The sequence below is a fragment of the Hakea prostrata genome, chromosome 2, assembly GCF_041222555.1.
Source record: "Hakea prostrata isolate BN-2017 chromosome 2, UWA_Hpros_2, whole genome shotgun sequence".
Taxonomy (NCBI): Eukaryota; Viridiplantae; Streptophyta; class Magnoliopsida; order Proteales; family Proteaceae; genus Hakea; species Hakea prostrata.
The window spans coordinates 5,263,887-5,278,955 of NC_142601.1; the positions used below are offsets into that span (position 1 = coordinate 5,263,887).

Genomic DNA, 15,069 nt, shown 5'->3' on the forward strand with positions numbered 1-15,069 from the left:
AATCAACTAACACCATTTGAGAGGTGTGAAGCTTGTTTGTGGAATGACCAAAATACTCATTCACCCACATCCAACTAACCACCTTGCCAGAATTCATCGACCACTGCCTCACCTTGCTGGAAATCACCCACTATCGGCCTCGCCCTATTGGCAATCACCCACCATTTGCCGCACCTTGCCGGAAATCACCCACCCCAAAAATAAAAAAAAAAAAAAAAAAAGAAAAAAGAAAAAAAAGTGTTGATTATGGGAAAACCTAATGTTGGACGTAGCCTCACATTGAGGTGAATCAGGGTAAAATCCGTGTCTCTTTATTCCTTGTTTTCTGTTCAATTGTGTGAGATTGATCGCTCTAATCCAAACAAAAAGAGAACCAACACCAACCCACCTTCAACCTGCCGGAAATCGTTCACCACCATTGTCAAAACCCTATTTTCCTCCACCTCGATCTTCACATCTTCCTTCTTCAAAGAGGATTAAGAAATCACAAACTCCATTCAGACTAGATGATGGATATCCTGTAACTTGCAAAGAGGATTGTAATTGTGGAAAAGAAGAATGAAGAAACAACTTTGGGATGTGGTTGGGAATCCTACCGTGATTTGTGGAAACACTCTGGAGATTTCATTCTGTGCTAGGTACACAATTCATGTAAGTATTTACAGTTCCGTGTCTTTTATAAGTTTACTTCTTTGGCTTTTCGCAAGCAGATCTGATGGGCAGGTTTACACATGTAACTAATAATATGTACTTTATTATATTTCTATAATACAAACTTTTGACTATAAAAAGAAAAATCTGGAGCTGAATTAAGAGAAACAGAGATTACAAGCATGGAGGAGTGCCAAGGGCTTCAGTGATGGGTGGGATTTCTCAGGTGTGCCTTCTAGTTGCAGAGAGATGGGGGCTGAAGGCGAGGGTGGAATCAATGATGGTGGAGGTGAGTTGCAAAGACAATCGGATTGAACAAATGGAAACAAATATGTAGAAATTGCACATGGAGCAGATGGAGATGTTAGCAGGGGTAGGGAGAGGGAGGGAGTGGCGAGGGTGGAATCGATGGTGGTGGAGGTGAGTTGCAGAGACAATCGGATTGAACAAATGGAAGCAAATATGTAGAAATTGCCCATGGAGCAGATGGAGATGTTAGCAGGGGCAGGGAGAGGGAGGGAGTGTTTTGGAGAGGGAACTTGAGCATTATCTTTTAGGTTTCCTGAGCACAACCTGTTTACCATACATAAAGGGGTTGGGATGGGATAGAGTTTGATTTGGGAAAACCGATCTCTGTTGAATTCCCATCTTTTGCGTTTGGAGTACAAAGTTCAATGGCAATTTTGTTTTCCCTTTTTTGGCTTTTTATTTATTTATTTATTTGTTTTGGGTGATATCCTACAGAGTGGGGGCTGGTAGTGGGTGATTATCGGCGGGGTGGCTAGGAGTGGAGGGGGTGGCTCGGTGTCGACGTGGGGTGTGTGGGGGCTGGGTGTGGGTGGAGGGGGTATTTTAGTCATTTCATGAACAAACTTAACACCTTCAAACGGTTTTAGGTGATTTGGGACATGACATAATTTTTTGCACTAAGGGGATCCAACAATAGTTTAGGTATCACTGAGAGGACCCACATGTAAATTTTTCTATTTGATATCCTGGGCTTTGAGACCAAAACTCAATTGCACAATCTAGTCCAAGATTACGAGAGATTTTTTGCATTAGCTTCTGTGGTGACTCTTAGTTTGGCCATAACCTTTGTATTTTACAACCTCAAGCTTAAGGGTCCACAATGCTGGAGAGCTTAATGCAGGCAGTGATCAAAGGCCTAATTTATATCCTGTGGGTAATGGACTCAAAACTTGAAGATGAACTATACTGTACCATTCTTGCTGGCTGCTACCAGCTTCTAGCTCCTAAAGTCTTGTAGTTGTATTATTTATTTGGAAAAGTTTAGTAGCATTACCGTTGTAAGTGGAATCTGTAAGTCTTGTGGTCATCGTGGGGTGAAGATGTTGAACAAAAGAAGTCTATATTCAGTAAAAAAGAGTACCTTGTAACCTAGAATTGACAGGGTTTCTTAAGTGCACTTGTTTTAGTTTTTTATTCAGAAAATTTTTCCCTGCATAATACAATGACTACCACCTCTGGGGAAAGCCCATGGCTTAAGAAGGGGGAGCTGAAGGGCTAGACAAACAACAACGATGCATTATCTATAGTGCTGAATGTTGGGTGTCAAAGAAACAGTGTATGAATAAACTTAGCGTAGCTGAATGAAGATGTTTGAGATGGATGATAATAAAGCTAGAAAAAGTAAGAAATAAAAATATAGAGCTAATTGGGAGTTTTCTCATCACAAAATAATTTATGGAAAAGATGCTTGGTGTTGCATGGGCATGTGCAATATTGGCCTTTGAACGCTCCTGTATGAAGGAATGATTTGATTCTGTTGTAATTTTGAGAGATCTTGCTTAGAAAGTATATTTTATTCGTAGGCCCTGATGGGGGGTATTTATAGTTTCAATCTGATTAAGTCCCATTCTGAGTAGGAAAAGAAATGCAAAAACAAATAGGAACAGAAAAATTAATCCTAGACTGATTATGAAACTAGTCTAACACAGAATAAGAAATCAAAATAGAAAATTTAAGAAAACAAGAAACATAATAAAAATAGGAGCTTTAAGAAGAGTCTTATTCCAATTAGAAACTTCAGTCCCACTTCCGACACTCCCCCTCCAGTTGAGGCATAGATATCACACATGCCCAACTTGGTCAAAATAGGATGAAACGTTTGTCTAGGTAAACATTTGCAATTTGATCTTCAGACTACACTAATGGCATAATGATTATGCCCTCTATCCAATTTTTCTTTGATAATAAAACGATTGTTGATTTCCACTTGCTTTGTCCTCATCTCTGTCGCAACTCTTGGTCTCCAAGGAAGAACACCCAAGAAAAAAGTAGAATATTCAAATATCGAGAAGATGAATTTCTGCGTAGTTTGGAAAATATATTTTAAGGGAGTAACAACTGCTAGGGTACAACAACCAAAATAGAACTTCAGTTATGCAGCAATGTTATGTCTCTAAAGGGGAAATTCGCCAAGGTAAGGGGCAAATCTTCAAGAGTAACAGAGATCGGGTTTTGCACAGGCCAAATGTCAGATCTGCAGCAAGATTAGGTCTCTAAAGTGGAAGATTTGCCAAGACAAGGGGCAGATCTCCAAGTGTAAGAGAGATCAAGTTCTGTGCAGGTCCCAAGGAGGCACTCCAACAACGATCAAACTCCGTATTGGGTCCATAAAATACAGACAATTCCACAAAATATAAACAATATTTCTTTGAGTAGACATTGAATTGTAGACATCTTCAATCTCCCCTTGATGTTTAGCTTTACACGTGAACATAGGTTTCAGAAGTCAGCAAATTGTCCCAACTGAAGGAAGTAATGACAATACTGTAGTCAATTAGAACTTTTCAATGTAGTTTTGGTAGATAATGACAAATTTGTGAATATCACAAAACAGAATCGGAAACAGTGTGAATGTAGAGAAATCTCAAAAGAAAACACAAACCAAAGCCAAAGGGTAAACTTGAAAGGAAAGAACTTTTAGTGGCAACTGGCAAGATGTAAATGTCATGAACAGGTATAGGTAGAAATTAAGGTAGGAAATAATCATGGAATAAGTTACCTAGAAAAAGGAAAAGAAAAAGGAGAAGTCAAAAAGGAAACATGAGGTGGAATAAAAATAAGCCAAAAATAATGGATGAATATGATGAAATAAGCCTAAATCAAAGGAAACAAGGAGGGAAAAATCCTAATTGGATCTAACCCAAACAAAACGGAAGCACAATAAAACAAATCTAGGAATTGAAAAGAAGGAAGCTTAAAATCTGAAAGGTGCCAACTCTCTCTCTCTCTCTCTCTCTCTCACGGTTTATTTTTATTTTTATTTTTGGGAACCGATTTAGGAGGTGATTATAGAAATCACAGAATATCAAGGGTTAACTTGAAACCGGAAACAACTACACAAATCAAAAAGCACAAACTGAAAGCTTTAAAAGATAACCAAAATATAATAAGCATCTTTACTCAACGCCGACAAACAATGGATTCAGCAAAAAGGAGTAGAAAGAAAACTAGAATCACCAATACACTGACAGACGATGGAACTTCTTGAGAAACCATCATAAGAACAAGATAGGACAGGAGCAGCAAGAAGTTCAGCAACCATCACCATCTCTCATCTTCGACTTCAATAAAAATCACATAAGTTAGCAATGGCTGCAGATACCAAGTGGAGACATCACATGTTAAATCTTTATGGGAACTCTAGTTCATCTTCTTCATTGAACTAGAGTCTCGTTCTTCAAACTAGAAACCTAAACAACTCTCAAAACCGCAATCTCGGGGAGAAACAAGTACTAGTTACTTCTGCTCTGATACCATGTTGTAATTTTGAGAGAAATTGCTCATAAAGTATATGTTATTCATAAGGCCTTGATGGCCTTGATGGGGTCTTTATATTTACAATCTGAGTAAATCACACTCTGAGTAGGAAAAGAAATACAAAAACAAATAGGAATAGAAAAATTAATCCTAGATTGGTTAAGAAACTAGTCTAACACAGAACAGGAAATCAAAATAGAAAATTTATGAAAACAAAAAACATAATTAAAATAGGAGCTTTAAAGAAGAGTCTCAATCCAATTAGAAAACCTCAGTCTTACTTCCAACAGATTCAGATTGAAGGAGCTAATAGAGCTGAGGGTAGACATATAATGACTATAAAAAGTGGTAGAAAAGACATGCATAGCTTAGGACTGTTAATAAGTATGGCTTATGGTTCGAGAACTTGGTTTTGGTGGCTAACTTTTGTATTGCAGTACCCAAGTTGGACCAAGATCCTCACCTAGTTGATGCACATTCTTTTTTGGGGTTGGTGTCAAAGACAGATTTGGGTGACAGACATAAAATTTTGGCAAAATTCTAAGATGCCGAGATACTGGGACATTCTAGTATCTCACAGGGCATCTCATTTTGGGGTCCTGAAAAAGGAGATATTATTGAGATCTCAGCTGGGAGTTTTTTAGTATGGTATGGCTTTGCATAAGAGCTGAAAATAAAGGAGGTTGTACCAATACACTAGGCTCTCGTGTCTAGCAGGGTCTTGAGAGGGGTCAGATGTACTCTCCCTTACCCCTGAGAGACTATTTCCATGACTTGAATTCATGATTGAGCATCCAACAGACCAACACGCTAGGCACGGCCTTGAGCTTTGCATAGAGCTGATCTGAGGAAAAAGATACATGTCACCAACCCTGTTTAGTTGGGATAAGGATGAGTTGAGTTAGTTGGGTTTTTGAGAGTTAATTGCAACCTACTCCAAGGAGTATGGAGTTGTACTTCTACAATGAAGGGAATGATAGGTAAATAAAGTAGTAATGCTGAGGTTTAAAGAATCGTTATTGCATCATATTGGTGAGGTGCTCTAAGGAGATGTATGGTATTGTTTCTGATATACATATCACACACTACAGATACACATGGAAACGATTAAAATACACAAAAAAAAAACAGTTTTGGAGCAAAAAATGGTATAAATGAATGTAGTTGATGCTTTCTGGAGTCACAATTCTGATGTCACTTGTGTCTGTTGAAGTGCATATCATAAGGAATGTATCATATTACATGGCACCAAATCGATCGATTCAATGCGATAGTATTGATAATTTCTTTTCCAACTCATACATCAATCTTATTGAGTGTGTCACCATGTATCATATCATATTGTTCATTATCAGCTGACACAATGCGGTACTTATTGCTACCAGTTTTCAAGAAAGATAAAGTAAAACAGAGACATATCTCATTGTATTGTGTTGATAACTTGCGATGCGAGACACATTGGCTCAGACGTGACGTGATGGTATGATACACCCAAACAATGAGTAGTGCAGGCAAAACTGTCTCCTCAATGCATATAAAGAATTAACATCCATCTGAATATCTTAATGATGCCAATTGGATTAAACTCTGAAACATAGTGTGGTGTAGAAGTTTCTTTTTAGTGATTTTATATTTCCTAGAGTACGTGATGTGGATGGATTTTAGTTTATTTTTCTGAAAACAAGACTTGGGTTGGGTTGGTAAAAGATAATATCCTTTTCTGAATTCACTTCTCTCAAGTGTTCTTTTATCCTAGTTATTGGAATTTTCCGGGATTTAAATTGAGTTTGGAGGTATTAATCTTCATCCTTTGCTGCTGTTCATGTACTGTGATGTTGGGGGTTGAATAACAGCAAGGGATACCTTACTAGAGGCTCACAGTGTTGCCTTTTTGGCTGAAAAGTGAAACAGGGTTGGCATCAAAATGGAATCTATCCTTTGCATTCTGCGCAGAACTTTGGGGGCATTAGAGCCTTCATCCTAGAACTGACCTTTGAGCAAAGTTTTAGCCAGATCAGACCTGTTAATCTGTTGATATAAGAAACTGTGTTCCAATATTTTACTGTTTTGTCTGTCAACTCAAATCCAACTGTTACAATGTCGCTTTGTTTTGGGGATTATTATTCTAGGAGTTAACGGACAATGCCAGGATCTGGCATCCATCAGATACTGTTGACTTTGACCTTATCATTGCCCTATAACATGTTTTGGGGTTTTTGCTTGGGCTCCTGTTAACGGGATGAGCGACCTGCACCTAGGTTTCATCCTATCTTCCTTCCACCAATTTGTTGAATATGCTAGGTGAAAAACAAAACAAAGAGAATGGTGGTTGGTTCTCATAAGAAACATTTGTTGAGTGCAGGATGAAATATCACAGTTTGACTATAGTGACCAGGGGGTTGTATGTCCCCAATCTGGTGCACTGAAACAACATTGACAAAGTTTTTGAACTAAATAATGTGTAACATATGATGTTTATTGTCTGGTCAAGTAGTTTGATTATCTGATTCTGAGTGTGGTCTGACCATCAAAACTGGATAGTTGATTGAGGCAATGAACATTGCTTTCTTGCATACCTTCCTAGACCTGTTGTTTATTTTATTTAAACAGTTCTTTAGAATTCGTAATTAACTCTTTTCCTGTTTATCTGCAGCATGCTTTATACATAATCTATATAGCATCAGGTGTTTTTGCTGCTGGATGGATTGGTAAGATAAAACATGGTATTTACTGTTTTTTCTCGGTGAATAATGTCGGCCACTTTGTTATGTTGTATAATGTTATTAGGAATCTCTTTTGCTGCCTAATGCTGATTAGCTCTATGTAATAGAGGTCTCATGTTGGATTCTGACTGGAGAGAGGCAGACTGCAGTCATCAGGTCAAAATATGTACAAGTATTACTCAACCAGGACATGAGTTTTTTTGACACATACGGGAACAATGGTGACATTGTGAGCCAAGTGCTTAGTGATGTGCTACTCATTCAGTCAGCTCTTAGTGAGAAAGTATGTTTCAGACTCCAATATTTTTCTTTAAGCAATTGGAAGGATTTATGGTCCCAATCAGAATTTATATGCTTGTTTTATTTGGTTATCAAGTATGTTTTACTTTTTTGGGATGTTATATCTAATTTGCTTTGATTTAATAGGTTGGAAACTATATCCATAACATGGCAACATTTTTTAGCGGCCTGGTGGTTGGATTGGTCAACAGTTGGGAGATTGCACTCATCACATTAGCCACTGGACCATTTATTGTTGCTGCAGGAGGGATATCGAACATATTCCTCCACAGGCTTGCTGAAAATATTCAAGATGCCTATGCTGAGGCTGCGAGCATTGCTGAGCAGGTTATTTCCTCATGTTGTCATATTGCTGGGGCTTCTCCTTCTAAGATTGATGGGCTTCTTACTCTTCTATAATCAGCTTGTATATGCATGCTACATTTTGGTGTTTTGGACATTCCTTGGGAGAATGTGCAGGCTATTCCTGTTCTGCAATAAAATATCTGTTGATATGAATGTGCTATTTGTGGCTGTTTTGAGTTCTGAGTTCTGACCCAAAAAAATCTGCATCTTTAGAATATTATCTCATCCTTAACCATTAGGAGTCTGATTCGCTTTATTTTTCTGTAAGCTTATGTTGAGTTTTGGTCTTTTAGCCTAGTTAAATCACCGGAAGTGACCCTACTCTTTTCTTACATACCTTGATTGGTGATGAGGAATCAGGAACTTTTCATTACTAGTACCCCTGCCACCCCAAAAGAAAAAGGAAAAGAAAGCATATCAGTGACATGCACATGAAACTGCCCCATCAAGGAACGTTCCTTCATGAGGTGAAGGTCCATATAAATATATATAGATTTTTTTTTAAAACCCCATGGAGGACTTACTGTTGTATGGCACTCCTCCCTCTCGCGAAATTCCCATGGCGAAACCTCGAGATACTTTTCACTTGTCTTCTGCGAGTCTGAGACCTGACTTCTGCGACTACTTGAAGATACGTGCCTTATCTCGACAAAATCTCTGTTATGCAGGTACATGGGAAATGGGGCTGCTCCAGAACCTACTGGATGGATTCCACAATTGAAAACCCGAGGGTCTGTCTTGAAAAATTATCTAGATGAGAAAGCACATTTTATCTCATCCACTCAATGTCTGTGCATATCAGCACCGCAAGGCTGAGATTAGACCAGTCTATGGGAGATTCGGATTAAGTCAAAACTGATTTTTTTATTTTTATTTATAATATAGGGCTGTAATTTAGGTTGAAGAACATCATAGAAAGGGAGCACGGTTCCTATTCAATGGTTGGATCTGGTGTTATAAGCAGTAACAGAAATAGGAAGTACTTTCAAGAAAAAAACACTTTTAATAATTACTAATTCCAGAATTTAGGACGCTCCACAACCTCGTAATATTCTGATTAATAACTGAGATTATAAACCTGCAGAAACATTGTTAAGATATAGAAACACTGTACAGATATAGAATCTCAGAGAATAACTATGGTGGGTGTTGATTGTGGGAGCAATGATTTAGATAAGTCACACGAGGCTTATTTTTGTGGAGAAAAGCTGAGGCAGTCATATATGCATTGGATGTTTGATCCCCTGGATTTACTTTTTAATTTGCCATTTAATGAGCCTAAAATATGGGCAGAAAGTTGGAGATCTTGATTTATTTATTTTATTTAGTTAGAGTCATGTTTTGAGTCTATTACTTTTATCATTTCACTTTCCTACTGAATTTAGGTTACCTAATAGGTTAAAGATTGGCTTAGGCCTTCCATTTTTAGTAGATGAGTTTATTTTGGTCTTGGGAGTGATCTAACTGTGGTGGAATGGCTGTGTACCCAATCCGCTCTTTGCTTGTGGGAAGCCTGGGATGCTCATTTGTGAGACAGGTTTGTGTATCCATTCAACTCCTTGACAGTGAGAAGCTTGGAGGTTTGAATTGAAGTGCTTCTCAATTGGGTTGAAGATCTTTACAAGTTCAAGATTCTACTTTTATCCTCTAACCAACTGAGCTGGTGCCCAAGAGACTCTACACTATTGTAAGTTTGATTCTACTATTATCACAATCCTAATCCTCTAAGCAATGGCGCTGATGCCCAAGAAACCCTATACTATTGTAAGTTTGATCTATCCTATCAGTACTCATTCCCCTGTTTTCTCCTAATCATCGAACCCACTTAAACCTAATCTCCTATCCAATCTCTCTAATTTCTTGACAAACTAACTGATATCTACCTAGCAACATGCCAACATCCCAACCATCCCCTGGCATCATCTCTAAATTGATACCCAACCATTTCCACATAGGAGAACCCATATCAAGATGTTTATCTTGTACACCCCAAACCATCTCCAGTTCTCCACATGGGAGAACCCAAATGAAGAAGCGGTAATGCTCAAAACCTTTGTAGATCCATCCAACCATCTCAACTTGATTTCCCAATTATCCAAAGGAAACCCTAATTTTGACCCATTAACATAGCTCAAGAAACTCTTTGAGATCTTGAAAATCTTGAGAATCTTTACTTGGTCAAGAGGAGATAGCATACAATGTATGAAAGTATCATATCTCAATTGAGATCTCATTGAGATACAATATTTTGGATCGCGTGGTTTTATTAAAAAAGCTTTTAGTTGAACTGTGCTATTTGAAATTTCGACAGGAAATGCTCCAAACTTGTTGTTTTGGTTTGGTGAAGGGGGAACTGTTTCTTTTTCACATTTTTGGGCTGATTTTCACTCATTTTTATGAGATTACATTCCAAATTTGTTGATTCTGCCTATTTCTTAAGATCTGTATGTATTCAACCATTGGGAGTTAGGGAACATGGGACTGATGGGAGACAATAATAGTAAGCTTTTTAACTTTCTATGACATGTGTTTATCATTTGTTGGTACTTGATAGTTTGGCATCATATAATATTTACGTATAGTAAAAACTTCTGAGTCTTTAATGTATATTTTACTTGTCGGTTGGTGCCCGATAGACTTGTTAGTTATGTTTCGTATCATTCAAAGTTTCAAACTATCTGTTGAATATGCAGTTGGGTTCAGCCTTGATTGCCAACCACTGGTGGAAATTCAAACCACTAAATTGTGTGTGCATTTTATTTCCCCCGATTTGAAAGTTGAAATGTGTTCATTAATAGTAGACCAAGCTTCCTTTGAATTTACAGAACCAACCATCAATTCAACCTCCCCACCCAAACCCCTCCATAAAATCTCTACCTGGTTGAGGTGACAAGTTGAAATGAGTTTTCAAGCCATTCCCATTAGAACCTAATTGTTAGAAACTTGGCAGAATTTGCTCCTATTTGATCTCTTATTAATTTAGCTAATGTTGATAGATCTCCAAATTGGGCTTCTTCTTCCTTCCTTCCTTCCTTTTTTTTTTCCTCTTCTTTTCTCTTTAAATTTTCTTTGTCGGCTAAACTATGGATAATTAAGTTGCATGCTAAGCTAGGTATTTATTTCTATATGCAGTTCTTATTTTATAATTTGAGTTGGATTGGGTTGGATGGTTTGAACTGGTGGTTCAACTTGAGTTATTTTGGAGTAGTTTCTTTTTGGCTAGGGGAATATTCTCTTTTAAGTTGTAATTGATCCTGGTTTCACTCTAGTGTAGTGTCCTAGTCAGTTAGGTTACCTAATGGATTAAGGATTGTGGTAAGACTTTACTTTTTAGTATAGAAGTCAAATGTTGAGGGTTTATTTATTTAGTAGGTTGTAATGGTGTTGAAAACAAATTGATGAGTGGAATTTTGAGCTTTTTGTATTGCTATTTGTGAGGTACAATGGCATTGCATGACTGTGTAACCATCTTCTTCTTGAAGCAGAAGAACCGGGTTTCCTTTCCAGACCAAGATAAACCGGGTCCAGTTTAGTCGTTGGTCTAGTAGAATAGTAGGAATTTATTTATTCTGGTAATAACATATGATTCCGTCAATTTTAGAAAATGGGATACATTTGCAAAAAGTAAGCTTGGTAGGGAATCCAATGAGATTATTTTGTCCTTGAAATAATTTCTTTGTTATTTGAATTTTCTTCTTTAAATAGCTTTGTACTAGGATGCAGCTTCCGATTGAATAGAATGAGTGGAGTTTCAAGTTTGAAAGCTTGTCTGGCTGTGTTTGCATATTCATTCTCCTCCCGCCCCCTCTGTTCTTATGCTTTCTTCATCCCCTTTCTTCTCCCTGTTACTCTGACCTTTCTCTCTGTTAAGAAAGCCCACATGGTAGATCATCCCTTTAGTCTGCATCCATTTGGTTTCAGAGTTAAAGTTCCTATACCGTCTTTATTAATCTCTTCCTCTTTTTGCTTCCTCTCTTCCGTACTACTTTGCTGATAGCAACAGTAAGAAAGAGGGGATGGGGAATTGGAAAAAACCTCCAATATCTTCATGTGATATCACAGCATTCCAACCTCCGAAGTTGATCGAACAAGTTGAATCAAGCCCTTTAACCTATCCCATACTAGTCTGGCCCAAACTATAGTGCCTATACACTAGAGTGTGCCCCATTAGGAACTTTACATATCTCCACCCTGCTGCAATCATGGTCCTCAACAACTCTAACTCTAAGCAGTGGGTAGTCCATCTCCTAGCAGCTACACACTGCACCCTCAAAATTTTCCAGACTGCAGGTATCTCTTCATTGGCAGCTTTCACTCTACTCTAGTAGCCTTTTTTGGGATTTGAATCCTCAATGTGGTGCCAGCTTTGACACCAAATGCTAGGTACTTGACCAATGTGCCAAAAGCTTCAAAGCTCCTATCCCAGGATAACACTCTCCGAAGTTGATGCTAGTGGAAAAGATTTAAATTCATTTCCTATTAGATGATTCAACAACCCCAAATAAGATTGAGTTATGATCTTTCCTTATATCTATTATGTTTTAAACTCATCTTGAATTGCTACCTTGATCAGGTCGAGATTCTTGGGATCTTGAGATCTTACTGGGACGATTCTTTTCTGAGTTTGAATTGCTGTTTTGAGGGTCAAATGGGGGGGAAGCTTGTTTTACTATTAATAAACATATTTAAGCCTTCAAATAAAAAAAAAATGCGGCCATAAACAATTAAAAGCAAGCCCTAATTATAAACATGTAATATTGCATATTTTATGCAGAGTTTGATATTTTGGATGATATGAGACAATTAGCTAGTATATTATTGATTGACCAAATGATAAGTGGAGCTTGAATTGAAGACTTGGAAATTTTCTACTACGACCCAAAACATAAATTAAAGTGCAAACTCGTTTGGGGACTCTAATGGTAAGTCAATATTACATATGCCAAATTTTCAAGCTCCAACTTTCAACTAGCCACCTGAGTACCAATTATCAACTACCAATAGACTACCAATCCGTATTGACTATCAAACGGTGAAAAATAATACGTTAAAGCATAAGTTATAGAAACTTAAAATTCATGTCCCAGAAGTTGAACAAAAATGAAGTTTCCTCTTCTCTAGAGCAAAACTACAGGTTTTGGAGGTTCTCTGTTGAAATTTCGAACCTCAAACTTTGTTATGGCCTTCTCGTGTGAGCTTTGTGTCATTTTCTTGATATCTCAAGATCTTGACAAGATGTTGCATCTTCATAACTTGGACTGTGTCTTGTCTTGACCTCATTGAGATTCTCTTTCTTTCTTTTTTTTTTTTTTGGGGGGGGGGGGGGTGATCTTGACAAGGTCTCAACTTGATCTTGAATTATGCTTACACGACCTTCATACTCTACTTGATAACTTTAGAGGGTCCCTTGTATTTGGAGTAAGGTACTTTCCTGTACTTTGCTCTTGTGTCACTTGGACCAAATCCATGGTATGTAAATGAAATTGTATTACCAGTAAACTCATGGTTCATTCTATTTGTGAACAAGTGGCAGGCAGTTCAAGGTGGTTGTCAGTTGCTTTGGTAATGAATAAGGCTTTATGATCTTATTTTGTTAAATAGTTCTTAATGCATTTATGAAAAACTGAGTTATGATTTAGTGGTGATCCATTTGTGTTCTTCTATGGGATGAGCAATTTTATTATTTGGTAATGGAAGCTTACTTTGTTTACATACAGGCAGTCTCCTACATTAGGACCTTGTATGCATTCACAAATGAAACATTGGCCAAGTATTCTTATGCCACATCACTCCAGGCAACACTGAGATATGGTATATTGATAAGTCTAGTGCAAGGTCTTGGACTTGGATTTACTTATGGACTTGCTATATGTTCTTGTGCTTTGCAACTTTGGGTTGGAAAGTTCCTAATTTCACATGGAAAAGCCCATGGTGGTGAGATTGTAATAGCTCTCTTCGCTGTCATTTTGAGTGGCCTGTGAGTAATAATTATTTTATTTTTCTTTCAATGCCTTTTCGTAGTCTCATATTTTACAAATGTTCTCATCTCTACTTACTTGTCTTTTCTAGTGGTCTAAATCAAGCAGCAACAAACTTCTATTCGTTTGAGCAAGGGCGAATTGCTGCTTATAGACTCTTTGAGATGATAAGCCGTTCAACTTCTTCTGTTAATCAGGATGGAAATATCTTAGCATCTGTGCAAGGAAACATTGAATTCCGAAATGTGTATTTCAGCTACCTCTCTCGTCCTGAAATCCCAATCTTAAGTGGCTTTTACCTTACTGTACCAGCTAGAAAAACTGTGGCACTTGTTGGCAGGAATGGGTCAGGGAAAAGCAGTATAATTCCTCTCATGGAACGGTTTTATGATCCTACATTAGGTCATGATCACGCTATTTCTCTTTATAGTCTGTCTTTTGTTTATTTTTCCCCTCCTATTGTTCTGCTAGAGCCTTTAGTGATGCTATCTATTTGTATTTCCAACAGTTTTCTTTTTGTTTTGTTTTATTTTGCAGGAGAAGTACTTCTGGATGGTGAGAACATTAAAAGCTTGAAACTGGATTGGTTAAGAAGTCAAATAGGACTTGTCACGCAGGAACCGGCCTTGCTAAGCTTAAGCATTAGGGATAATATTGCATATGGACGGTCCGATGTTACTTCTGATCAGATTGAGGAAGCTGCTAAAATAGCACATGCTCATACATTTATCAGCTCGCTGGAGAAAGGATATGAGACACAGGTAGAACAGAACCAAGGAAAACTCATAGATTATCACATTAAGATCATGTTGCATGATGGATGCAATAATTATTATTTCTTTTGTTGGTGCTTTCTAATTTTATGTATTTCAGATTGGTAGGGCAGGTTTATCATTGGCAGAAGAACAGAAAATAAAACTTTCCATCGCTAGAGCTGTACTTTCAAATCCATCAATTCTTTTACTTGATGAAGTCACTGGTGGCCTTGATTTTGAAGCAGAAAGGGTTGTTCAGGAGGCTTTAGACATCCTCATGTTGGGACGTTCAACTATAATAATAGCTCGGCGGCTTAGTCTTATAAGGAATGCTGATTATATAGCTGTGATGGAGGAGGGCCAACTAGTTGAAATGGGTACACATGATGAATTGTTAGCTCTTGGTGGCCTATATGCTGAACTCCTCCGATGTGAAGAAGCAGCTAAGCTTCCTAAGAGGTACATAATGAATATGTTAATTAGCACTTTTGTTGACCATTGTGGATTATACTTTATATGCATAATTAGGCT

The 15,069-nt window shown here is 37.7% G+C and overlaps 1 protein-coding gene across 1 annotated transcript in view; it reads left to right on the plus strand.

The window, feature by feature from the left end:
• The window catches only part of LOC149023433 (ABC transporter B family member 20-like), a 28,296-nt gene that overhangs the window by 2,949 nt on the left and 10,278 nt on the right, over positions 1-15,069 (plus strand). The window contains exons 2-8 of the mRNA XM_089143973.1: positions 7,091-7,145; positions 7,268-7,443; positions 7,587-7,787; positions 13,523-13,782; positions 13,875-14,185; positions 14,321-14,544; positions 14,657-14,997. Coding sequence (XP_089000099.1) covers positions 7,091-7,145; positions 7,268-7,443; positions 7,587-7,787; positions 13,523-13,782; positions 13,875-14,185; positions 14,321-14,544; positions 14,657-14,997 — 1,568 coding nt within the window. The remainder of the gene's footprint in view (positions 1-7,090; positions 7,146-7,267; positions 7,444-7,586; positions 7,788-13,522; positions 13,783-13,874; positions 14,186-14,320; positions 14,545-14,656; positions 14,998-15,069) is intronic.